Raw genomic sequence first — 26,704 nt, forward strand, 5'->3', positions numbered from 1 at the left:
TACTCACTGCAAACCTGTGCTGTTTGCTTTATAAACCATCCATGTCCGGTATCGGCCACTAAAAATACACTTCAGACTCGCACAGGGCCACAGAGGAGCCCTTACAAGCCGTCTTGTTTGCTCTACAGATAAAGATGATAAATGTCACAACACAAAATGCTAAAATGCTTTGTTCTCTTGACTGTGATTTATGGCGAACTTTGACTAGAGCGAATACATCTTCAAAAGCTTCCTCGGTAATGGACCTGCCTGAACTGCAACCTGCCAGTTCTACTTTAACTGTTTGATTTACACACACTTAGAATGACATGACAGTACATCTGACCTGTAGGAGACTTTAATTTGTTGATGAACATTTTTATTAGAGACGCACCAAAGTAGATAATCTGTTCTTTGAGTTTCTGGTTGCATTATGCAAAAAGTAGAGCATGTCAAACCACCATCTGTATGATGCATTTTGACAATTATTAACCACAACTCCAAACAATTGCACCAAATAATACCAAGTGGAATTTAAATGATTGCTGTTTTATTAAGTGTATTTAAATACGTAAACACACACTTGTATATAGTAAAAATTATTGTAAACAAACTTTTAAAAAAATGCAAACAAACTTAGCAAACAAACATTATTTACATCAGAAAAATACTGCACTTTGTATATGACACGATAACAAATAAAAATAAATCTGTGTAATTCAAAAAGTGAAACTCTTTGATTACAATTCTTTGCGAGGGGAGAAAGGAGAGTTGGAAGAAGGCAGTGAGAGGCAGCTGAAGGCAGTGTTATGTTAATGCAAGTCTCACACACTGTTTGGGGTACTCATGCAATGCCTGTAGGCTGAAGAGGTTTGAGATTTAAAATGTTCTGCATTTGCCATTAATCTTTGGCACAGGCTATAATTTATGCCCTCTGAGAATCTCTTGACAGTTTGAGTCTTAGTGGCCTCGTGGCAGAAAGTAGAGTCATCCTGACTCCCATGACAAGAGAAAAACGATCAGGGAGAGCAGTAACATTATACATACAAACTATTTTAATCCAATTTAAAACAGCAGTTAAAAATACTGTTTCAGCTATATATCTGAAAGACCATAATATTTTAAACTTTATACACATTTCTACAGTATGATACAGTGTATGGCTTGGCAGAAATATGGATTTTTTTTTTCAGAATAAAAAAAATAACAAATGTACGCTTTACTCAGCAAATAATGAAACAATTGCGCCTTAAAGCAGTTTAGAGGAACTCCACAGTGAACATAGAAGTGCTCTTCAAAAACTTTACAACTCTGTCTCCAAAAATGGAACTTGTAATCAAAAACTACTGTAAAAAATATACTTGCATTTGAGAATTATTTCATCAACACTTTAAAAGCTTTCCTCTGAGACCGACAAGGCACTGTAGCCATTAAATATGATGTAGCTTTTGGCAGTGAAGTGATTTATAATACACAGGTACATAGAGACACTACGGTAAGGCAAATCTTTGATATTTTGGCACATGCGCTTTGTGAGGCAGCTTGGAGGATCGGCTCTGAGTTTGATCGTTCATGGTTGCGCAATACGGTGATGCAGTAATGCAAGTTCTGCTTTGACTGACATGACCTTAGATTTACACTCCTTATACCAGGGTCCTGCTCAAATAAAGTTCTTAAAGGCCAAATATTTACCAGTGCAATCAGTGTCTAAGCATTTTAGCTCTTGGTATTTTCTAATACACGATGAAATACAAAAGACTGCGTTGGGTAAAGATTGGACTCAGCAATATGTTTCCAGTCAAATTGTTAAAGCAAATGGATCTAAACACCACACAGGCTTTTTACAGTGATCCTGAGGCACTATTTGTTTTCAGGTTGGCATCAGTCTTTGGTTATTTGTGTTCTTGCTTAGCTGACTGAATGAGTCTCTGACTGCATCAGGAGCGGCAGCTCTCGCTCAGATTCCTCCATCGCTGCGGCCGGATTGTGAGTTACTGAACTGAGATCCTGAGGTTCCAGCTGAGACGCCTCTCCTCCGTGAGCCAGCGCTGCTTCCTTTGTCTCCCTCCTCATCCTATCCTCTTCCTCCACCTTCATCCTTTGCTCTTCGGCCTCTATTTCTTCCGTGGTGGGGATGGAGTTCTTCTTGGGTCTTCCCTTGGGCTTAGTCGGGGCCTCGTGACCTCCTTTGAGCACCTAGAATAACACACAGACAATCTTAGTGGACTGGTAATAAATGGCAGCAGCAGTCAAAGGCAACGCTGGCTATTATAGTAATTAAGAGAAGACGTATTGCTGCTGGCTGCCCCTTGTGCACTCATTTATCTTTAATGATTTCAGGTCCTTTTTGTTCTCTGAGTTGTCGACCCTTATACAAAAGTGTTTGCTCTCCCTGCCGTCGTCATCGCTCACGTCTCGAACCACACCCTCTCTGCCTGTCATACTGCTACCTTACTATTTAAGTTGAAATCAGCACTACGTGAAACAGAGAGTTGGCAGCAAAATCATAGCCACGCTTTTGGACCAAAAAACTGTACTTTGAAGCAAAATGAAGAGATACCAGGATTTTTTACAACCCAGACTTGCCTGGCTTTACTGTGTCTCTTACCATTTTCTTCCACTTCATACGCCTGTTTTGGTACCACGTCTTCACCTGGAGCTGTGTGAGACCAAGTGACTGGGCCAGGTCTAACCTGCAAAATCACAAACAAAACAAACTGCATGTTAGATGGCCGTATCGTCAGTTGCTCTGCCCGTACTGGGTGGGTGGCATATACTATTTCAATGACGTGCTTTAAAAATCTGCACGTTTCCCAAAAGCACCAGGTAGAATCCGTCTCAGCCTTTGCTGCTTGCCGTCCCCCACTGACAGGAAAATATAGAAATGATAAGAATCTTGACACTAATTGTGGTTTATAACTTGCCACCAAATATATATTGCAGCGCCATGCCTAGAGGTTTGCCAGCATTGCTCGCTTAAGTACAGCATAAGACCTCTCTTAAACTCTTAACTCTGTCTTTGAATCTCACATCAAAGCTGATTCGCGAGTAGCTTGAGTTTGACACTGTACACCTGCAGCTCAGGAAACACTGCTTGAATTGAAACATCTGTACCGAGGTCCGTAATCCAAACACGGCGCTTGTACAATAGGTGCTGTTGGAGGAAATTGTGAATGCATCCAGCACATGTGTTGATCCGTGACTAATGTGGCTATTGGTTGGTGTGTAATGTAATATCTCAGGAAGCGACAGATAAAGTGAACAAGGCATCCATTTGTAAAAGAAAGGAGCGGCTATCTGGATTTTTCTTTTTTTTTTTTTAATGAGATTTCCTCTTCCTTGCTCTTCTCAGTCTTTAACAGTCAGATGAAGGGATTCTCACCCCCCACCCCACCCCAACCCCCAGTGAAAGGAACTGACTTTCATATGATGGTGAAAGTGGAAGCCGAGACGTAGAAGAATCTAAAAAGCAGAGCTACAGGATTCGCAGGATCCTCTAACTTAATACCTTACATAAAGAGCTGTGTGTGGTTTTTGTGTTTGTGTGTGTGTGTATCTGCACTTCAAAGAACACCACACATACAGGCAATCAAGCTGTCTATCAAGCTTCACTAGCATGCGTGCCCCAGTCTGTAGCAGTTCACGACTGGAGGTAAGGAAAAGTAATTGCAGAAAAGGAAAATAGCCCTATTATTCACGGTCATTAGTTCTCAATGGAGAGAAACCGCACACTCGCAGCAAGATAAACAGTATTTGAGTTGCTCCTTCCAGGCTACTGCAAGACTGCCATTTTGTTCCATTCTTACACCTTTCACGAGGGAATCTTGGGTGTAACTGAAAACCTTTTTTTCATAATGATGATGGTGACAGTGAGGATTATTGTGACACTAATTATTATAATAGTAAGCTGCATATAATCATTGATGCCATATGATATAAATAATTAAGTATTTTTTTTCAGGGCTGGTTTTGGTTCCTCCCGCCCCCGCCTGTGGAGTCTCAATTCAAAGCCGCAGAGGTTCCAAGGGAGAGAAAAGAAAAGTTATCTTTGGATCACAACAAACCAAAGTGGCGAGCACGCCACACCTTTGATGTGGGGCTTTAAAGGAGGATTTTCTCTGTTGATGTTTTTCCGCCAGCTGTGTATTTAATTAATTTTCAACACAGTGTCAGAATCCGATATTTTGACAGGACACAGCATTTTGGCACAGCCATTCGTAAAGGGTGGTTGGTTTTTGATCAGTGAGTTGTGCTCAGCCTCGGGGCTTCTGCTTTAAGATGAGGCATGGCGCCTTCCCAACAGCTCCAGGCAAGCCAAGATGTGATATATTTAATAATACATCGTGGGAGTTTTCCCCACAGATGGGATGTAAAATGCAATGACAAATAAATCTAGTTTATTCCATATATGCAAATGTATTTTCAGATTAGGTGTGGTAAGCAGATACGCTGTAAAGAGGATGCGACGTGTGAGACTGTGTAGCAATTTGCATGTCTAAATGAATGAAGACAGTTGTGTTTTCTAACAAACACTGATTTACTCTCAGTAAAAACATGGATGAGTAATGGGGGTGGAGAGTACAGATGTCCAATCTCTGCCTGATGCAAAGGTTCACAAGCAGTTTAAAATGTGCGCAAGTGAAGGAAAGCTTTTTACAACATATATGGTTCAATAGTATTCTTGGTTATGATGGAAAAGCAGTCTGCAGTCTATTAAAGTGAGGCTTACAATAAAACTGGAAAATATAGTCTAACCTCATGTCAGGTCCCAAAAATGACCCACGAAATGGAACTTAAGACACAGATATTAACATGCAGATTACTTCATCTCACTGCAGAAATGTACTTTCTATACACCTGCACATGTGTGAAATGATTGGCAGTAAATCAATGTAATACATTACTGTTTGCTTGTGTTGGCCCCCGTCCCCGCCTTCTTGAATAAGGTAGTGTTTCTTTGTTGGGGCCTTTCTGCTGTCGAAGGGCCCAGGGTTAAAACGTTACTCTTGTCTCGACTAGAATGCTGAGGTAATGCTCTGGCTTAGACAAATTCATATAACATGAGACATTCAACGCAGGATAAATCAAAAAAATGATGATGTTAGGTGAACCGCTGCTTGATAATTGCAGTTGTGGCTTTGTGAACGTGCGTGGGTGCGTGTGCATCTAGTGTACTTTCAAAATGCGCTCTATACCAGGTATGTAGGTTATCAGAATGCCACGGCTGAGTGAAGCTTATATGGCTGACTGAAGTTTGGTTGAAATGTAGTAATTGCGCTATTATTTGCCTTTAATTTTAACGCACCAGTGGTTTGCTTTCTTTTTAGTAACTTCATCACAAAATCGTTTTAGGTAGCTATGAGGTTTATGTGTTGCCTCAGCTCTCAGTGTGTGTGCGTGTGTGTGTGTGCGCTGTTGATTTGTGTATTCATGTGTAACGGACTTTTACTGCAATTCTAAGAGAGAGAGGGGGCTTCTCAACAGCACTGACCGATCAGGTGTGGACAGGTACTTCTGCTTCTGGAACTTCTTCTCCAGGCCCATCAGCTGCAGCTCGGTGAAGATGGTGCGGCTGCGGCGCGGCTTCTTCAGGCGGGGCGTGCTGCGCTCCGTTTCCGACTCGCTGCTGATGCTGAGGGGCGTCTGGCTGGGCGAGGGCTCGGAGCCCCGCAGATGCTGCGGGGAGAGCAGGTGCGCGGGGACTCCGACCGGGGATGACGGCTGCGGGAGGTGGAGGGGCAGGTTGGGGGGCTGCCGCTTGATCACCGAGAGGAGAGGGTAGGCACGTAGTGACGAGGAGCCTGGAGGAGCAGAGACAGAAACAGAGGATTGCTGGGTTAAAAAAAGAAGATTAGATATCTTTTTTTGAATCACTGTTTTTAGTGAGCTCTCATGTGCCACTCAGTCACCTTTGTTGTACCACTATCGACCGCCAGTAATTGCACAGGACGGGTTCATTTTTAATTGACCTGCGTTTGCTGTGGAAAGTGTTTTGCTTTTGACCCCCTCCATGTAGAGGGCTGCGACCCCAATGACGCAGACTGTGTTTTACACCGCTTCTCTGAACCCTTCAAATGAATGATTATTTTTCAGCGGTTGTGAAATAATAACTGGCTTCCCAGCACAAAACCACGTCTGACAGCATGATGTACATGCACACAGACACATGCAGAGCTGTAATAAAATCCTGAAAAACTAAATCAAACACTGTTCAGCTAATAAACTTTTCTCTCTCACTCTTGCACATGTACGCAGTCATACACACACACACACACACACACACACACACACACACACACATACACACTTTTGTTCTTTATCAGCACAGACAGAAGCAGCAAGACGCCAGAATCAATAAAAAGTAACACTTGTCTGGAGCCAAGATTGGAGGGAAGGAGACCAGGAGGTTGGTCGAGAGGATGCGGTGGGTCAACCAAAGTGAATATAATATCTGCCAGAAAAATCCTTACGGCTTCAAATATAAAATCAATCCCTTCACCAAAATTTACAAGCCAACGGAGCACAGCGCAGGCTGTATTGCATGGGCCGATAAGGAGCAGCCGAAAGGACACAGTGGGGATTATGGGATTAGAGGTGGAAGATATAGAGGGAGATAAAAGGCTGCAATGGAGGGTAGAAAATAGGAGGTTATCAAACATGGAGAATGTCTGTGGTGGATCTGTGTCCTTAATCTCCTCATCGACCGCAACAGAAAACCCAAAAGCCCACAAGTCAGACGTTGGCTTTGATTTTCTTTATTCCCGTTCCTTGATTGATTTATGTCTTAAGGCAGGGGATAAAATATGTTCAGTACAAATGTGACGGAGAAGAAGTCTTAAGAGGAAGAAGACTACTCTGCGAGAAGAGGAAGAAGAAGAAGACTCGAGAATACGGGGACTCGAGGAGACGACTCGAGAAGACGACTCGAGAAGACGACTCGAGAAGACAACTCAAGGAGAAGAAGAGGACGACTCGAGAGGACGACTCGAGAGGACGACTCGAGAGGACGACTCGAGAGGACGACACGAGAGGACGACACGAGAGGAAGACGCAAGAAGAAGAAGAGGAAGACGACTCAAGAGGAAGTGGGGCATGTCTGCTTTTCTAATCTTACAGGGTAGTAGGACATGAATGCAGATGCTTACACGTATAGACTGCACAAATTCACAATAACCCCCACATACACCAGTTTACATCCAGGTAGGGACAGTTGCTCTTCACTCATGCACAGACAGACAGACACACACACAAACACACACACACACACACACACACACACACACACACACACACACACACCAGACACTGCCTTGGGCTCATCATGACATCATGGTGAGGCGCTGAGGTCATTGCTAATCCTCCAACGTGAGATTGCTGCTATTGCAACAAGTCTAGACAAGAAGACCTCTTCTCTCTGGTTGTACGCTCTCACTATCCATTTATACCTTTCCATTTATATTGCTCTCCGTTTTTCTCGCCGTAAATCAGGTGTGTAAATGTTAGATTTTCCGATATCATCAGATCATCTGATTTAAAGTGCCTCTATAGGAGGAATTCCACATGAACGTGTATCGAATTGTGTACAAAAGTGAAGGGAGAGTGTCATACTGAATGGGGGAAAGAAAATAACATCTCGGTTTGTCTCCACGATTGTCAGGAAATCTCTTGTCAACAGAGAGCTTGAAGTTGTCTCCGGACAGTCCCTCGGAGGGAGCGCCAGAGAGAGAGAGAGAGAGAGAGAGAGAGAGCAAAGAGGGGAATGTCAACCATCGTGACTTTCCACTGACAGCGAAGCCGTCTCTCTGACATGTTGTTGACAAGTGCCAGTGTCCTGTCAATAGTCTACAAATAAACTGTTTGAGTAGCTGCAAGTGAACAAATCGGCCCCATGAACAAGCACACTGATACTCTTGATAATCACAGTCGGAATGTAAGGACCGGCACAAGCGCTTATGGTGACCATCGCGGAAGACATATCTGCTCGGAATAGATCAAGAACGTTTGTTAAGAATTCCTTTTAATACAAACAATTCGCTCTATTGATCATGTTGTTATTAGGACAGGAGTCGTATCAAATGAATCATATTTCCTGCTACAGCCTGCTCAATGTAATCTATAATCTTTTTTTTGTCAATAGGATGCTGAAATGGATGATTCATTGCTTAGCTATGACAGGCGTACATGAATGTTTGCTGTGTTTTAGGAAATAAACTGCCTGGTGACAGCTCAGTTAAACAGGGTTCTTTTTTTTGGGTTTGTTTTTTTAAGCCTTGCCCTTTGAGCGCAAATCAAACAGTATCTGGGTAGGAAGGGCAACAGGCCACACAGCGTCTTTATCTGTCCTAACTGAGTGCTTTTTAATTAGAATCTTTCACCTACAGGGAATGATTGGAGCAATTTTATGCTGGTTATTAACAAATGGTGGAAGGACGTTGACAGGAGCGTCTCATTGAGTTTTGTTGTCACAGTTTTTTTTTTTTTTAATCCAGGCCCACTGACAAACTTCTCCGGCTGAAGGTTCCCGCCAGGCATTACATTAAACACAAGCATTAACTATTTAATCTGTAACCGGATCCGCACATGTCTTCCTGTGGCAGCTGAAATCGGCCTGTTCCACTACTACTTTTAGAACTGATTCATTACTTTGTCCAGATAGAAAAAAATCGGATGGCAGTGGCTGCGTAGAAAGCTTGTCGAACATTATCCCCAACTGAAGATGGAACATCTTCGCGCATTTCGTCTTTGTGTTGTGTGCATACTTGCCCGTGTGTGTTGACATGGGTGTAATCAACCTTCTCAAGGCGGATTTATGCTTAATGGGAAATGTTATTGTCTGCAGCGGATTAGGGTTTAAGATGGGATGAAAACTCTTTAGCTCACTTGGATTTCTTCTATAAGCCCTCAGCCAGTACAAAACCAGTATGCAGCGGCCCTTGGGCTGCACACACTCCTGCTTTTTGTTTTTTCTGTGGTTTTTTTCATCGTGCTGTCAGGTGAGATTACACCACAGTTGATCTTAATCTCTCTCACCTCTTCCAGAGAGCACCACTAAAAGCCCTGCCCTGGGTCCTGCTGAAAGATGGGACTCCAAATGAAATATTGTAACCTGCCATTACGTTGTTCTCTGTTCAGCACCAGGTCAGGGCTCATTGTCTCTGATCCTGCTGTAACTGACAGGGAATTAGCTCCTCGGGTATTAGCCACTTTGACTGTACAACAATTTGGTCTGTATTTCACTTCAGAGAAATACAATTAGACTGAGATTCTCAGTAAAATGCCACGAAACAAAACACAGGAAGACAATTATGTTGGTATGTTTGAGTGACATACACCACACAAAACTCATTTGTTGTGAACTCCTTCAGGCAGCATAATTGGCATCACTGTCGTTCGGCGGCCTCCGCTGGTAGCAGAAGGTTATAGCATCCCTTCCTTTGCAGAACAGAGAAGTCAACTTTCACTGTTTAAGGGGCAGCACAGGAGCCAGTCGCCTGTCTTTGGCCCAGGACCTGCAAGCCTGCCAATTTCTATATCCAGCACCAAAAGCCATTGATGTTAGGGAATATACTGTGTCTCACACCCCCGCAGCTACAAATAAGTGGTGGGCACAGTGTTCTGATATGCAGGGCGGGTTACTCTATCCAGCCGAACAGAAGGGTGCCAGAGCCCAGTCATAGTGCCCTCTCGCATACACCAATCCATATCAGAGGGATGAGGGAATCGCGTGCCCTATTTTTATCCACCCACCGCTGTCATCAAATTGCAGTGGCTATTATTTCAGACTTTAGAGCAATTATCCTAATGGTTACTGGAGTGTGCAGTAGCCTTTCAGTTGTTTGGATTCATCTGGAGATGCAATTAAGAATCAGTCAGGAAGTTTTGTTTTGACAAGATAACATGTGCTGTGCCGACTGAGCTTTGTTATACTATTTTGGTTGTTTTCAGCAAGTACAAGACACAGCGAAAGGGCTTTGGAATCTGTCAGTGTATCTATCGCGTGGAGATCTAGATCGTTCTTACCATCTAATCGAGGGGGAAAAGAGAGAAAACGCTTCGTGGGCTGTTGAAAATTTGGTAGGAGAGTGATTATCATTCAAAGGGATCAGCTTTAAATTAAGTTTGTCTGTTTTCATTCTATATTTCCTTCCGTGTCAATCCAGACGAATCCGTGTGCAGTATAATTCATCTTTTATAGGGTGGCAGGACCACAACCACACTGTAAACAACACCTTTTTTTGGGGGCACAACTTTAGGTCACAGATTTCTGTGACGCAGTAGTGCACTAACAAGATACAATCCTCCCATTTGCAAATGTCATTAGGGAAGGCCTTTAAACAGAATAACAGAATTAATCAAATACAATTGTCAAATAGACAACAGTGACGACTATGTTTTTCTTTTTTATCTGTCCAACTGCCACTTAATTACCTAAAAAAAACTCATCAATTGAGTCATTCATCAGCTCAACAAATACCACGAAGCATCACTGACATTTACCAACTCTACTGCATGTCTTTGATTTTCAACACTTGGCTGCAGTGATTCATATAATGTCAAGCGCAGTGAGGAAGGTGGTGCAACTTGTGGAGGAAGCATAAATGAATTGTGATTAATTTTAAACTTCTTGACAAACAAAAACACATTGATGCATTTGTTTAATTTAAATAAATGATATTATAAATGAATGATGATTTTGTAATTGTCACAAATATCAATATTCCCATATGCACAGTTGCTTGGACAGGTAATTGTAATTTTAAAATAATAATTAGGCCTACAACTTCATGGTAATATTGCTTGTATTACACCAGCATCACCGATCACACACTTCACACAACCTACATCTCACTAAACCTTCTGCACTGTTAATCCACATTTCATGATCTATGCACCATTAAAATCTATCATCTCTTTGATTTAAATAAAACATAGATTAATAATTAAATTGATCTCGTGCGCAAAATTGTTTTCCAAATAACCTCTAATTTTCCCACCAATCTGCAAATGCAATAATTGCCTTTCAGCTATTTTTTTTGTTTTGTAATTTGCTTCTGTCTCAATTATTGACAACAACAACAACATAAAACAGTCCTCTTACCGGAGCACGAATGAAGAGGCTTCGGCCGTACGATGAGCGAAGGACACACCGAATAGAGAGAAAGTTTCTCAAAGTAATCACAAGTCTCCTTGGAGAGGATCTCGTCAATCATGAAAGTCTTGTAGCGCCGTCTGGCAGCCTTCAGCTGCCCGGGGGAGGAGAGCCTCAACTCGGCTTGACAGTGCATGATCTGTCCCTGTGCGCCGTGCGCTACCTTCGCTGCACAATATTCTGTTTTCACTGATATCTACAAGGCTCTGCGGGTTTTCACCGTGCGACTAGTGCAGTTCATGCGTTTAAGCAATGCATTGTTTGTCTTTCGAAATTGCAGTTTAGCTTTTCCCTGAAGTGTCGTCGTGAAGATCGGTCGCCTTCAACTTGAGCTGCGCTGAGCGCCACGGTGGTAATGAACTGACTGCGATCTGCGCTCACACCCACTGCTATATAAACCATCCCTGAACTCATCCATCGCCCTGCTCTCTCTCTCTCTCTCTCTCTCTCTCTCTTTCTCTCTCTCTCATGTCGCCTACTGTACACATGGCCAGCTCCCGAAAACTACCCCCCCCCCCCCCCACACACACACACACACAGACACACACACCTCCACCAAAAAGTTGTCTTTCTCTCTATGATTTCTTTTACATATTAGTTGTACAATTCATCATTTTCGAAGCTAAAAAACGTCTAACTTAGGTAATATTTTCAAAATGCAAACCTAAAAGGACATTAATCAATGCAAAGAGGCTAGTCTATGTTTAACCTATTGATATATATAAAGTTCACATTGAACCTAAAGACCTCTGTGGTATGAACTCATTTGAGGTAAACTATCATCGTGCTGCTCCTTTAATTCAATGAATCATTTTTATCTTAATCAATTTATCTAACGTGTTTTCATATAAATATAAATATAACGTATAACTTATTTTATCCTAAGTTCGCTTTATACACAGTGCAATGTATTCGATATCTTATCTTTGGACTGACTGAAGAGACTTGGAGTGTCATATCCAAAGTCAAAATAAAGCAAACAAGGGGTGAATGATCTTTTCTTTCTTACTTTCTTTTTCAGTTATTAACCCCTTAATGGGTTGTGCTGCGGTGTCGCTTTGGTTACATAAGCGCTAAATTAAATTGTGCAATCTTTGTTTTTCGTTTTGTTTGAATTAAATCGGAATTTAAAAAGAAATCATAATAACAAAATGTGTGGCAAAATAAGGGAATCCCTGTTGAAACAGTACGATTCTTATTAAAGAACAGTACATGTAGAGGTTAAATAGCAGCAAGAAAGCAATAGTCAGAACTGCGGTCAAAGGCCAAGTCGATAATGCCATTTTTGTCTTTACTTACTTGCTATGTAAACTGACGCATGTATAATTTATTATTAATCAACAACTGCGCGCCCACGCGCGCATGGCGTGAGGGTACGCCGAATAAAAATCACAAAGGTCTCAAATAAAATACCCCACCGCCAAATAAGAGCACCTGTCCTTTTACTAGTTCTATGTCGGCACAATATATATATATATATATATATATATATATATTTTATGAATAGCCAATTATGTTGTCGGTCAGATCAATGTAGGTTTATCAGCGTCACGGGCTGATGATGAATATTAATACTACATCGGTACGCTCAATTCTCTCACAGGCTAAAACAAAAACCGTGTGTGCCTTTCCCATCGTTTTATTTCTCTATAACTCTGCCTTCTAATGCTGTTTATATTATATTATGGCAAAGTTATGTTTTGTTTCACGCCTCCTTTTCTGAACTCTTGCAGATATTGCAGATTGTGTTTATCATCTGAAGAATTGGAAATAAATGTAACTCGCTGGAGGCTCGTGCCTCCGACGCCGCCGTGTTCAAAGTGGAGGAGTGTGTGTGGGAGCTCTGCACAGGAAAGCTCGGCTTCTTTTCAGAGGTTTCATGGCATGATCAAAGAGGGGGAGATGAGAACAACTGCTGCGGAGCACTTTTTACGTGTCTGGGGTGGAGGAAGGCGCTGCAAAAAAAAGAAAAAGAACGGCGCTAATAGATTTTACCGTACAGTTTCTAAACCAACGTATTTCCACTAAAATATCTGAAACTTTTCTTTTTGATCATTTTATTGTAAAACGTCCTCATTTCAGTATTTTTCATAATGCGTTGTTTTCATTAAAGAAAATGTGAGTAATCCAACTGCATTTGTTGCTTCCAGAAAAGCAAATATATGAGATAATTCCGCGTTCTCTCATATTTCAAAGGGAATTAAGATTGCACTATGACCAGCTAAATCAGGCCTATATGTCCCCGGCCTACTGTGGCACCAATGAACCCAACAACCTGAGGTGGGGCAAAGATCCGGGAATCACGGCTGCAGGCATCTTGTCACACTTGTGGTGCGCGTCGCGGGACTTGCTAGAGAGGGAGGGAGGGTCTCTGGATGTTTGGAAGTGGATCATTTCAGCAGACACGCTTCTATATAAATCCACACAGCAGCGGCTACCGAGCGGCCCCTCTAATCCGCCCGCTCCAGGGCTGGAGACGCCAGGCAGATCAACCAATTAGAAGAGTTATGCCAAGGCCAGAAGCGCGAGAAGGGCCTTCCTAGTACCGACACCGAGCGGCGGATACTCTCTATTAGAGCGATTTGGGAAGCATCAGGATGCAATCTGACACGAGGCAGATTAAAAGGCAGGACGGAGTTTAGTGCAGAGTGGTTTGAAATGCACCTCCACGTTGGAACACTGGGAGATGTATTGTGTCGATACAGCGCGGGATCCGCCGCTAAGTGTCATAAACGCTTTCGATGGGGTAGATTATGACCTCAACGCGGACATTAAGGGATTTGATCATAACTTTGTTATAAACAAGTCCGAACAGAGGCACTGGGGCATCAATGCTGATTGCAACATGAGACGCTGAGGATCAAAGCGCTGCTAATTATGGGATGGAACGCTGCTTTCGCGTCTGTAAATGAACAAAAAAAACCTGAATGGCGCTAAGACTCTTCTGATGAAAGACAACAGTATATATCCCTGTTCAACTCTGGTGAACAAGCGACAAAACCTTCACATAATTGCAAGCTGTAAATTGAACGGAGGGGGGGGGGGGGGGGGGGGGGCGTGTGAAATCCATGTAAAGACTTGAAAGCATCCTAAATAGAAAGGTGAAATGCAGGAGCTGATCATGTGGCTCAGTTATATTTAACATCTTAATTGATTCAATGAAAGGATGTGTGTGGCGCCACCTGTAGATTACTTCATAACCCGCTGCACAAGTGTATTAGTTACACGGGGGCCATTTATAGGTGCAGATAAGGCCATGTGTGCATGCATTACAGCATGTAGCATCAGCATACAATGGCTCACTTAGTTAACACAAAGCTGTAAATAGCATTCATGATCTACAGCCAAGACACAGGCGTTTGTGTTGTTGTGTTGTGGCTAGAGGAAAGACAATGCAACAGTCAAATGAAAGGGGCTTTATAGTGATGAAAATGTTCCATTTTAAAACAGTTAAGTCTTACAGACTCAGAATAAAAAAATTGAAATAAAGCCCATTTTCCAGAAAGCGCAAGGTCAACAGATTTAACATTAAGAAAGGATGGTGCCCCCGCTGCCGTAAAAGTGGTGCTGGTGGAACCTTTAGCTGAAGATTCTGCAAAGTACCTGAAGAATTTCTGAGAGCACCATTTCAATATTTTTTTTGCATAACATAACTCGCCAATGTTCAAAATCTTTTTTTAAATACTTTTCTTTTTTTTTTTCTTAGTCTTCCAAAATGACTCTTACTCAAATCTGATTCTTTTTTTTTTGTCTCCTTGCTCTCATCGACACAGCTCAAAATAATTGTGACATCTGTGAGTAAAAGCTCACATAAAAGAAGTGTACAAATTTAAAAACGCCTTAAAAATAAAAACAAAAATGTCTCCAAGGCATACGTTATCAAATCTTCAAACTGGTCGCATCATGTACAAACAACCTGAGTACACATGTGAATTAATCAACACAACTCTTTTCTTTTTTAGGAAGCCGTCCACAAATGTGAAGAGCTGAAGTCTTTACGTGTCTCAGTACCGTCGCCATCTATTATCTTGGTAGCCACGGTTGCTTCCCTTGTCGTCGTGATGTCTGTTGCCACCTCTGTTGTCATGGTGACGGTTGCCACTCCTGTCGTTCTGATGGTGATAGCCGTCCCGGCCGTGGCCCTGTTGTTGCTGATGACGGCCGGCAGCCGGTTCTTCTGCGTAGCGCTGATTCCGGCCGCCGCTGTTCGTCTGCGCCGAATGCCGATAATGGGCGTTATCGGGTTGCCTGGAGGCCCCTCCGCCGGAGTTTCCACCTGCAGGAAGCTGCCTCTGCTGAGACTTGGAGAATCCGTCATTCAGCTGCTCGACCTGCTGCATGTGGAGCCACGGCATGTTGTTCAGCTACGGACGAAGGAAAAGAGTTGTTTCTATTCCTGTCAAATTATACAGTGTGGACATTTCTTCATTTCTGCTAAAACAAGCAGAGAGCAGGTCTGAATATGTCACGTGTTAATAGAAGACCTACGAATTCTGTCGTGACTGTGCAGTGCTGTGTCATAAAAGTATATAAATGTTACCATGACATGCTTCTGGAGGTTATCGGGAGATGAAAAGGACCTCTGCATTTGGGTCGGAGGAGTATATGGTGGGGAACTGAACTGGGTCGGAGTCCTGTAAGAGTTAAGCAAACCATTGTCAAATATTTCATCACAAAAAGGAAAGAACATATTGACGACCAACCACTTGTGCAAAATCCATGTCAACTTTGATTATTTAAATAAAGCTATTTTTAGTTGATGTTTTAACCTCATTTCACCTCTTTGGCATGTACGGATAGGTCGTGTGCTTTAACATTTTATGGCATCGCCTGAGGGAGATTTCATGAAGCCACGCCCATACTTCAGTGGTTTCACTTTGTTTGGACTGTGCGTGATCCAACCGCACCATGAACATCCATCTTCAGGGCGGGGACACATATCTTAGTAGCTCAAGCACAGTACAATCCCTCTGTCGAGCGTGACGTAAACAAGATCCTGTGACGGCAAACTCAAGACTTGGAGCCAAGAGCAGTCAGTCCAGCAACGTACATTAGCAACACACAATTCATCCATCTAACAGCGACATCACCATCCACTGGGAATAGGCTCAGGATAATCGTCTTATTGGATGAACCCTGCTGTTGTTGTTGAAGTATGGAAACATTATTGTTCACTGGTAAAAGAGAGCAGTGCCACGATCTGTGATGGAATGTCTGATGTGGGAGTCCATCAGCATTGACATGAAGCCAAGTCTGACACATCCAATCCCGAAGGGACTGGATTGACCTGAAAGTAATGTTGCAATAAATGGATTATCTGCACCTTCGCCTGGTGCAGGTGTGTCTCTGTTTGCCATCAATCGTGACTCCTCGATGACTTTGATGCATCAATGCCACTTCATGTTGTTTAATCAACTGAACAAAGGCAGACGCAACCATCTGCATTCCAGCGATGGGATGTTTATCATGAGGAAATGTTCCTCCAAACTGTTTTTTCATTGTTCTCTTTACTTTTGTTGAGATAAAGACAGTGAAGAGAGATGATTTTCTTTTATGTAGGAGTGTAGCTAATATGTTTTTTTGTTGAAGTTGTTTTTTGAAGTGCGTTTGTGTTGCGTTCAGTCAAATGTTGTCAACAATATATTGAGCACAAATGTGCATGCTGCATTGTAATGAAACCTGAGCTGACTGGATTGAAAAACCTCTACCATGGAGCAACGGATGTGTGCCAGCTTAGAGACACCATTGGGTTAAGATCAAAGCTATGTTTTAGCTCGCTCCATTATGTTTTCAATTAGGTAGTCGGGTACATATTTTGTTTAAACACCAATTAAAAAAATCTCCATTCTGAAGAAGAAAGATCAGTTATTTCAAACTACTAAATCTAATCTCAGTTTTCCAAGAAATACATTTAGAGCTATTCTTTATCCGCTGTAGTTGAACACAAAAAAAACATATATTGTATACATCACACCGGTCTGATACTGTCTTAAGTTAACTCTCGGGGCAATACTTTTCCCAGCAAATGCTCCAACAGGCACTGCTTCATGAAATTGGGCATGAAACGTGGAAAGGATTGCACACAGAGTAAATAGAGACCGGTCCAATCCCATTTCATGCCACATCTTTTGCCAGAGCAGAGGGCACTGCCAAGAGCATGAAAACCGTGCATGTCCAAGTAATATTCAATAAGGTGGAAACATCTTAAGAAAATCTGGTACCAATTACAAAACATACAGTTCTGCCATTCCTCAAAATTATAAACTACTGACAAAACGGGCAACTAGAAGGCTCCATTCACAGCCCAAAAAGTGGGCGTGTGTTTGCTATTATAGTACCGTATTCTATCATATGTGGGAAAAGTATGCCACTGTGACCTGCCTCCGAGACTTTAATATGTTTTACACAATTAACCTCACACTGTAGTTCAAAATAGAGAAAAAAACTGAAAACCTTTCAGCTGCTGCAGCTGTTCGTTGCATCCCCTCAGATAGCTTGAAACAGCCAATGCTGTGGTAATGCTGTTACTACAACACCATGACTCTTTAGTCCAGTTTGTATTGAGTACCCTGTGCTGCACCAGGAAAATGAAAATGAAAATTGGCAGCTCAAAGTTGAGATGAAATATACCAGGTGGACTTCTCTCTGTGAACAATGTGATGACAAAGCAACAAGTCTCTTGGTTGACTTAAAATCTGTGCTCGAGCCACATTTTAAGATGCAGCTGTGAACCACCATGAGAGCTTTATCTGCTACGCTGAGGAGGCACACAAAAGCTCGATCCAAGTTTGAGACTGAGAGGCAGAGAAGAGCCAGTGGCTGCTGTGATGCTACCGATAGTGAGGGAAACCAGATTTAGTGTCTGGCACTGCTGGACTTCTTACCTCTGGCCATGCGGATTCGGGATATTTGCAGGACTTGTGTTCTGCGAGTTCCCTGGACTGCTGCTGTGACTGCTCCCTGTGATGAGGCAAACGGAACAAAAGAGTTTATTAGTTAAGGACAAATGAATTCCAGTTTGAAAGTAACTACCACATATACTCTGCAAGTATGGCAATTGTGTACTTTTATTATGTCACATAGGGAACACTTTAAATTGTATGACAAAATGAGTAACGACCAAATTTCTGCTGTTCATTCACCGATGATACAGTAGACGACATCATCTTAGTACCAGCCACACGATCAGAATATTAACCACATGATGAACCGCCTGACAGGAAATAGATCATGACTGAACCTCTCTTTATATGCAAAGTGTGATAATTGAATGTCCATTTTAGTCCCATTACATTTTATTTTCATATGGCATAAAAACATGTCAAATCAGCGGTAAGAGTTTCTCCAAACATAGCCGGTCAGTTATCTTGTTGAGAAACCGATGGTTACTTTTATGACACCAATGTATAACGTGGCTACTTCTGAACACATGTCTGGCATTGTAAGTATGTAACTCTGTCTCTCATATGTTCCGAGTAACGTTAATGTTTGTCTATGATCAGTTGTCAGAATAACTTACCCGATCTGAACTGCACATGGATGGTTCTCCCATACAGCGACGTCCCGTCGATTAGTTGCATGGCATATGGCACGGACACTTCGTGTTTGTAAACAGCAAAACCAAATGTTTTCTGTTTCCCATCCGCGTCTTTTGGAATTTTCGTTTTGATGAGAGGTCCTGCCTGCAAAATAACAAAAACAAGTAACGCTAATGAGGTAACGTTACCCAAACAACAACTAGCTAACGCTAACTCCCGTGAGTGATTAGCTCTTGTACTTGTCCACAACGTGCATACAACAAACACTAGCATTATCACATGTGTACAAAAGGTCTACAATTATTAGATTACCACCTAATAATTTTACATGTATGGCCCATTTTAACTCTGACAAGCTTCCAATGTGTTAGCATAGTGTTAGCATTTTGTGCAGTATGCTATCTGTTGACTTGACATTTGCTAGCTAGCGCTAGCTATGTCTGACGTTAGCGACAACAGCACCTGTACAAACAGCTCGAACAAAAGCTCCTCCGTCACTCTTGTATCCAAATTCCTTATGAAGAGCGTCCGGTCCGTTTCCTGCTCTATTCCCATTGTGTTGGAGCAGATACTAGCACTCTCAAGCGATATAAAATGCTAACGTCGCAAGCGCTCTGCCAAATATAGCCGGAAGGCCTAGTATCGTAAAGTGAAATGCCGTTACACTTGCGCTTCCGTCGTAGTGAACAGCGGTACCTTTACGACACTTACGGTCGGTTAATCTAAAACGGAAATGTTCTTCCTTTGCTTTTAGGATTAGTCATTTGGTTAAACTCCAACTGCAAGGATGAATGCAAACATGTTTTCATTATAAATGTGTTATAATACATGGCATATTTAATATTTGGGGTCTAAGGGTTTTTTGGGAGCTCCTGCAGTGTAGGCCCAAACCTATGTACAACAACCATAGAGCTTTGACTGAATATGAAAACAACACAGAACAGGAGAGCTGTTGAAACATACTACCATATTATTTACTAATTGTTAAGCATGTCCCATCACATGCATTTCGAATTGCATACTTTTTTTGTTTTGTTTTAACTTGTAGTACATAGGCCTACTGCAGCTGCCCTTACAACAAGATAAACTCAAAAGATAAATCATTTATCAAAATAGTTGTAGATTGACTAATATATAAATCAACTAACATATAATGTTGTGTGTGTGTGTGTGTGTGTGTGTGTGTGTGTGTGTGTGTGTGTGTGTGTGTGTGTGTGTGTGTGTGTGCAATATCTGAAGCAGTTTTTTGTTTTGATGTAAAAACTTAAGGCCAAACAGTTTGAATCACAAATCTACAGTTACAGGACGTGCCAAACGACACCCAATCCTCATAAAGGAACAGCGATGTTCTGATCAAGATAGGCTGCTACACAAAAGGCTTTTTTTCCACAGCAGACATTGTGACTTGTCATAGCAGGAAAAGCACAAGTATTACAATAGAATTAGCAATGACTCCACTCTATTCATGTGTCTCAATAAGCCATGACTGTGAGCCAGCGCAAACAATACCAAGACCCTGAAACGGAAACTGAAACAGCTGAATGAAATGTAATCGTTTATTTTGTTGTTCTCCTACTGTGGCATGTCAGAAGGCCTTCTGTGAGAAAGGCAGCAATAATTACTTACAGTATTGTTGCCCTACAAAGACAAGTCAAACAAGCCCCACAGAAGGTTATGCATGTTGCCATATCCTTTTTCCACCTGTTTTGACTGTATGTCTTTCATTTATTATATTATTCATTTTTTTATGCAAAGTCCATAATGTGCACTTACATCTGTCTTCTTTGGTAAGTCTAGATGCAACTTTAACTTTGCTAATATAAAGTCATTATTCTCTTCTAGCGTATTCAGTTTCTTTGACTGCCTGGGTGTTTTTTTTTTTTTTTTTTTTTACCCCTGTGGCTCACTGATTGGGTCAGTGACTCAAGCGCCTGGAACCAAGTGCCTCTGGTGGCTGCGACATCATTGAGTGTGGAAGTCAAGCGAGCGGCGTGAGAGGCTTGACTTCCACCCTAATCAGATGGGCCACGGCATCTGTACTCCATATTAATTAGATCAATTTAAACTAATGATTTTCTCCTTCATGCCTGGGAAATGTCCTTATAGATTCTGGTCTAAGTAAGAGAAATCGGCACATCAGAGACTGAATCTGAATCTTTTACTTTTCATGCTGTTTAATTCATGACAGAACAAAGTGGACTGCGTGCTATACTTCATTATAGAAGACACCTTGCAAACCTCTATGACATATTTATTCCAGGCAAGGTGCATTTTCCGTCACTTATATTTCTCACCTGGCAGTAAACACTGCAATTTAACACCAAAATCTTGGCTGTCAGCAAGTCTTGTGGGACCTTTGCTGCCGTGCGTAGTTGTTAACACTTGACGTATTGGATGTATTGGCGCTTTCCAAAAAAAAGTCTTGTGATTTGAAATACTGCAAGGTTGCAATGGAAGCAGTAAAAAAGCTTAAACCATGAAACCACACCTGTGCAGTATACTGTTTGATGACTAAAGCCCTTGAATCTATTTTGGGTCCCCCTACATTGCCATTACCCCATACATGTCCCTGATGTATTCCCTCCTCCCTTTTTTATAACCATTGGACGGAATTCAGGAGAGCACTATGAAAGTGCAGTGTGGAAATGGGGGAGAGGGGTAAGTGAATTAGAAGACAAAACAGGCAGACCTGCTGTATTTGTAAAACCCTCATTACTGCCCACAGAAACGGACTGAAAACAACGCCATGAAGCCTATTTTTTGTTTTTGATTTATAAAGAGAACTGAATTCAAACATTAGATAGATCCCTTAACATTAACCATTCCATTAATTACTCTAAGTACTGTAATGCTTAGTATACTAGCTTAGTAACTTATCTATGCTGAAGAGGCTGAAAAGCGGCAGTAGATGGCAGCATTGATCCACTGATACTGGTTCTGCCGATGTTGCATTAGCGGTGCTTCATCTCTGTGGGGATGTCAGATGGTTGCTATGCACTGTGGAAGAAAAAAATGCAGAATTTAAAGATCTTGGTTGTCATTTTTCTTTATGCAGAGAAGGGAATTGGATTTGATCGTCATAGGAATATCATCCTTTCATGTTTCTCTTTTAGCCTGTAGCCTACTTTCAGGTTTCTTATAACATTAAAGGGTTCTAAATGGCTTGTTATGGAGGTGGTTTTGTTGTCCATGGAACTATTTCTAGAGTATTTATATTTTTCAATCCAAAGCAGGAGTTCCTCAGTTAAAGTCAGTGGCCCACAGAACAGATTCACATTTTACACTCAAAGTACATGTATATTTGGTCACTATGAGGCCTCTGCTGCTGTTCATGTGAGTATCATAAGTGGTGTGCATCAAACGTCACCAAAATAACTAAACACGTTATTTTACAAAGCACATTCAGATGCTCAAGTTGAATGTACTGTAGAAACTCACAGAATTGCCTTACCTCATGATCCAAGACATTGACAAGCAGAGCACTGTTATGCCTTTTAATATGTCTGGAAACAAGTAGTGCTCAAGCAGAAAAAAACATTGTGCTAATTTATAGCAATTACAGAAACCCTTTCGGAGCTAAATATGAAACAGCGGGATGCACTTCAGCTCGAAAACACATCACCTCCTACACTCAGCGCCATTAACACGAGTGCAACGGTTCCTTTTTTTGTAACTGGGTTTTTTGGATGCCTGCACACAAGACTTGGCCACATTGTTTTAATTAATAGGGGAAGAAAAAAGCATGATACAATTGGAGCAATGCTCAGGGGCAAGATGGTAGCAAGCGAGCGTTCATCGAGGGCAGAAGTAACAGGGCCGGACCCCAGAAATAGGCCACCACCAGCTACCCCTGCTCTGGTCAGATCAGGGTGAAATCTCAGTGCTACTGTAATGAGGCTATACATGCACACACTGTATGCTCACTTCCAATTATGACCTCTGGCCTGGAGGGTTTGGTGGGACTGTGAAGTGACTGACTGGTGGCTAGACACATCCTTCTCCTCCACCAACGTCCACCCTTGCTTTCGGCTCGTAACGAAACACAACACGCCCTTCCGCTGCCCTTCCCTCTCGTTCATTAATATTTCTAATTCATGTGGAATGAAGTGATTCAGGATCATTAAACGCACATGAATATTTGTCGGATGAAAGTTTAATCAAGCCACCCCTCTTTGGCAGTGTGATGTCACGGAGCGGCTTGCCATTCAGTGCATCCAGTGCATGGTTTAACGGCGTGTGCCTTCTCATAAATGCTCAGTGCTCATCTAGCAACAACCTCCACCTATGCGCAGGTCTTATTTTACACCTCCTGCGCTGCTGGATAGACTCAATTGATGGGGATGGTGTTTGAGTGGTTCCTATACTTCCGTGGCCATATGTGGATCAATCATACTTAATTCAATAGAGCAGGAGAACCACTTTTGTGGTGGATGTCATTTATTATTTAGTACTGCGGACTATACATATAGGCTAGGCTCGCTTTTAGATTGTTGAGTAACTGGTATACACATACTGCATACATTATGTCTCTCCAACAATAGTATTGTAATATATGCTGAGTCCATATACTATATGCATGTGATCTGTAATGTCTGGAATCCTGTATGTAACTGTGTGAGATTCTTAGATTACAGCACAGGTCTGAGTATAATGCGGTAGGAGAACAGTGCACACATCCAGCCACACAACAGAGGAAAGCCTTACTCATCCTCTGCCCAGCAGAACAATACTCATTTCCAATCAATCAATTTCTGCAGGTTTGCGTCAAATATTAAGTGCAGGACTTTGTGGAAATGTTCTGTCCTCACTTTGTAAGACACATCTGATGAAGTGACTCTCTCTCTCTCTCTGACATGCACACAGACAAGAGCTCGTCACTGGCAGCACGCCACCCAGATTCAACACCCTCTTAAAACAAATGGGTGCAAAAATCTTCTGAGGGGTGTCCGAGGCGCTTTGCTTCTTTACAGTTCTCTCTCCCGTTTCAACATGCTTGTTATCTCAATATTGCCACTGCATGTTGCCGCCGACTTGACATGCTGTGACTTCATTTTCATATCTGCGACTCCCCTCGAGCGTTTTGTCTCCCTCCCTCAAACACACACACACACACACACACACACATTAAGGGAGAGATCCATCCTGTTGCTACAGTGCTGCAGTGCTGAGTAGCAGTATCAGAAAGAGAGAGAGGGAGAGAGGGAGAGAGGGAGAGAGGGATGTCTGGCATCAGCCCCACACCACAAAAACGGACTGCGGCAGGGCATCCAAACCTTCTTTTACTTTTCCATCACTTAACTCAAACAGTCTTATTCCCCAGTTCTAGAGGGTGTCCAATGACTAATATTAACTTATATGATCTGTTGAAATAATAAGAATAAGGGACACATCTTTCTATATACACTATTCCCTCTATTCCCGCCAGGCTCACCCCCGATGCCTGCCTGTTGAGGAGCAGACTCGTGTCCTTTGCCAAAAGTGCCATATGGAGGGTGTTTTATGGCGGAGGAGGGTAGATGGCTGTCCTGGAGGAATAATTAAGGAATAGATCCCCCACAGTATAAAGCCCATCACATCACAAATCTTCAGTCTCTCTGGATATTCCATCCCCAACTCCTCTCCAGTCATCTCTGCTGCTCCTGCGTCTGCTGCTGCTTTTTAAAGCCTCAAACACCTTCAGAGAAGTTAATGAGCTCCGTCAAAAAGAGGCTGCTTTTCCTTTTTGTTCGCCCCCCCCCCCCTCTTCCGAAAGTAAGCTTTTGCATTTTCCCCACTTCATTATAATCAACAGTGGAGTGTCCCATATTCCTGCTACTGAGCAGAACGTGCCCTCAGAGACAGTCAATATTGCAGCTTATAACCTATAACTTTGCGCTCAACCCCCGAAGAAGAAAGTTTTGCCTTTGAAGATTCTCATCACTATGGTAATCAGCTGATCAGAGGATGTTATGCCAACTCCTTGTGATGCAAATGTTTGCTTTACATGCAAAACCCCCCTCTTTCTCTAATGCACTTGAGTTCAGGCTAGCACTGTGGCTCCCATCAATTATGTAATTGCACAGAGGAAATGACGCTCATTTGATAAAGAACCTTAAAGTCAGTCAGACCAACATCTGTAATGTCAGTATATTGAAGAAGGAACTGGAATGGGTTTATGTTTTTAGTTTTATAGTCGATAAAGAAATCCCTCCACTTTGACAAGATAACACAGCTGTTCTCAAATCAGAGTTTCTCTCCATCAAATGGTACTTGAGAAGCTGGAATTTCATAATTCCACTGAAGTGGTATGTTATCATCCTTTTATGTTTTGTTGGGGTTTTAAAAAATCAAAATCAAACTTTGCACGTCACACAGTTCAAATGTCATTAAATGACCATAGGCTTCCAAAACCACTAGAAATATATGATGCGAATGAAATAACGCATAGCCTTGTCATTTATTTGGCCGGCTGCGAGGGTGTTTATAGAGAGCATACCAAGGTTAAAATCTTCAGCTCATGGTGTAAATTAATTTCTTGCAGTATAGCTTTCAGGGATACTTGAATCAAATGTCGGTCTTATATTGGCATAAAACTGCAGAGCTAACCTTCAAATTCATAGTAAGCTCCCTGGAGACCTCAGCGTTGTTTTTTCTTCCTCAGCCCCAGCCCCTTATCTTCACTGTCAGGGTAAAGCACATTACTTCAAACCCATGCAGGAGCTGCATGCTCTAGGCTCAACTGCGTTCCTTACCGCAAAATAATAGAAAGGAAAGTTCAAGAGGAGTTTGACAGATCCGGCAAGATGGGACGATGTCAGATCCATTGAAGGCTGTTCGAGGGGTTTGGATCTGTCATTGTCACAACTAATATTGTGTGGTCCCTCTATCCTTGGCTTGTGGGTTTCTCTGTGCAAACGTTCAGCATTCGCCTTGACATTCAACTAATTAATTTATGATGTCAGAGGGTTGTCGGCGAGCCATGAAACTACCACAAAATGAGTTGAGAGACAGATGTGTAGAATGTTCATACATCTTCATTCCATTGTCAAAGATACCGTGGTACGATTATTACGTCCACATGGTGGACAGGTAGAGTAACTGATCAGTCCCAAAAGGGAATTTGGATTATCTTGTATAGGTTATCACCTTGTTTCAGTAACTCTGTGAGAAGTATAATGTTTGTATATTTAGATCTTTACTTTTTCTGCACTGGCCATTTTTCAAATCCATTCCGATATCATGGATGACAGTGGATCTCCATGCAACCCTCTAGGCACATGCCCTGAGACCTGCAGGTGGAATCAAATGTCACAGAGGAAAAGAGAGATTGTGATCATTTCTGCTCATTAATCTTTTAAAACATAGTCTCTGGACTTCTCAATTTCAGGATTGAGGTTGCACCAGCTAGCCGTAAATCCATTGCTGCTTCATAATTCTGTGTAAGTGCCTGATTGTAATTTACTATAGTAGTTTGTACAATTAAAACTTAAGAAATGCCTTCGATAGAAAATACTTCAGTCAGTTGCTAGGACACACATGTAGCACTGTCCTATCAAAAGCCATCAGCTTTAAACAGGAAGTCATTGTGGCACAGCCAGTTTTAGGGGGCCAAGCATTATGTTGAACTTAACTGCCAATCCTTTGTGAATGTACTCGTGCCTTTGTTTTATATTTGCATACAAGGAGAAATAAGTGTTTCAGAATAAGAAGTATTCATGTAGACTAAAATGAATGAGAAATATGCTTTAACCAGTGCTATTCAAGTCATTTAGCTTGATGTAATAGCATTACATTTTCTAATTTTAATATGACATCATTATTATACTGCATTTTGTTCAGTTGTCACTTTTTAAAATAAATAGGTCAAATAGTATGTTAGCCATGCATCAGTTACATCTGGCAGTAGTGGCTAATTGTAAATATAAAAATTGTAAGAACTCGTTTTTGTGGTGCAACCCAATGTTTAGCCAGTAATGCAAAAATCTCCACTCGGTGAACACTTATATTAAAACTCCGCTAAGTTTGAACTAATGGAGAGCTGTTTTTATAGAATAAAATA

The 26,704-nt window shown here is 41.9% G+C and overlaps 2 protein-coding genes across 2 annotated transcripts; both read right to left on the bottom strand.

Moving 5' to 3' along the window:
- Positions 1-1,609: 1,609 nt before the first annotated feature.
- Positions 1,610-11,574, bottom strand: barx2 (BARX homeobox 2). The gene is made up of 5 exons (XM_076100904.1): positions 11,078-11,574; positions 5,689-5,780; positions 5,471-5,655; positions 2,588-2,672; positions 1,610-2,175 (listed from the first exon to the last, which is right to left on the bottom strand). The coding sequence occupies exons 1-5, from the start codon at positions 11,262-11,264 to the stop codon at positions 1,888-1,890; spliced, it is 837 nt and encodes a 278-aa protein (XP_075957019.1). The 5' UTR covers positions 11,265-11,574; the 3' UTR covers positions 1,610-1,887.
- A 2,955-nt stretch (positions 11,575-14,529) lies between these two features.
- rbm7 (RNA binding motif protein 7) lies at positions 14,530-19,330 on the bottom strand. Its single transcript, XM_076100371.1, has 5 exons — positions 19,129-19,330; positions 18,648-18,810; positions 18,013-18,088; positions 15,669-15,762; positions 14,530-15,492 (listed from the first exon to the last, which is right to left on the bottom strand). Exons 1-5 carry the CDS (start codon positions 19,219-19,221, stop codon positions 15,133-15,135), a joined length of 786 nt encoding a protein of 261 aa, XP_075956486.1. The 5' UTR covers positions 19,222-19,330; the 3' UTR covers positions 14,530-15,132.
- Between the last annotated feature and the right edge of the window lie 7,374 nt (positions 19,331-26,704).

This window comes from Anarhichas minor, unplaced genomic scaffold (assembly GCF_050575085.1).
Source record: "Anarhichas minor isolate MPS153535 unplaced genomic scaffold, ASM5057508v1 ptg000026l, whole genome shotgun sequence".
NCBI lineage: Eukaryota > Metazoa > Chordata > Actinopteri > Perciformes > Anarhichadidae > Anarhichas > Anarhichas minor.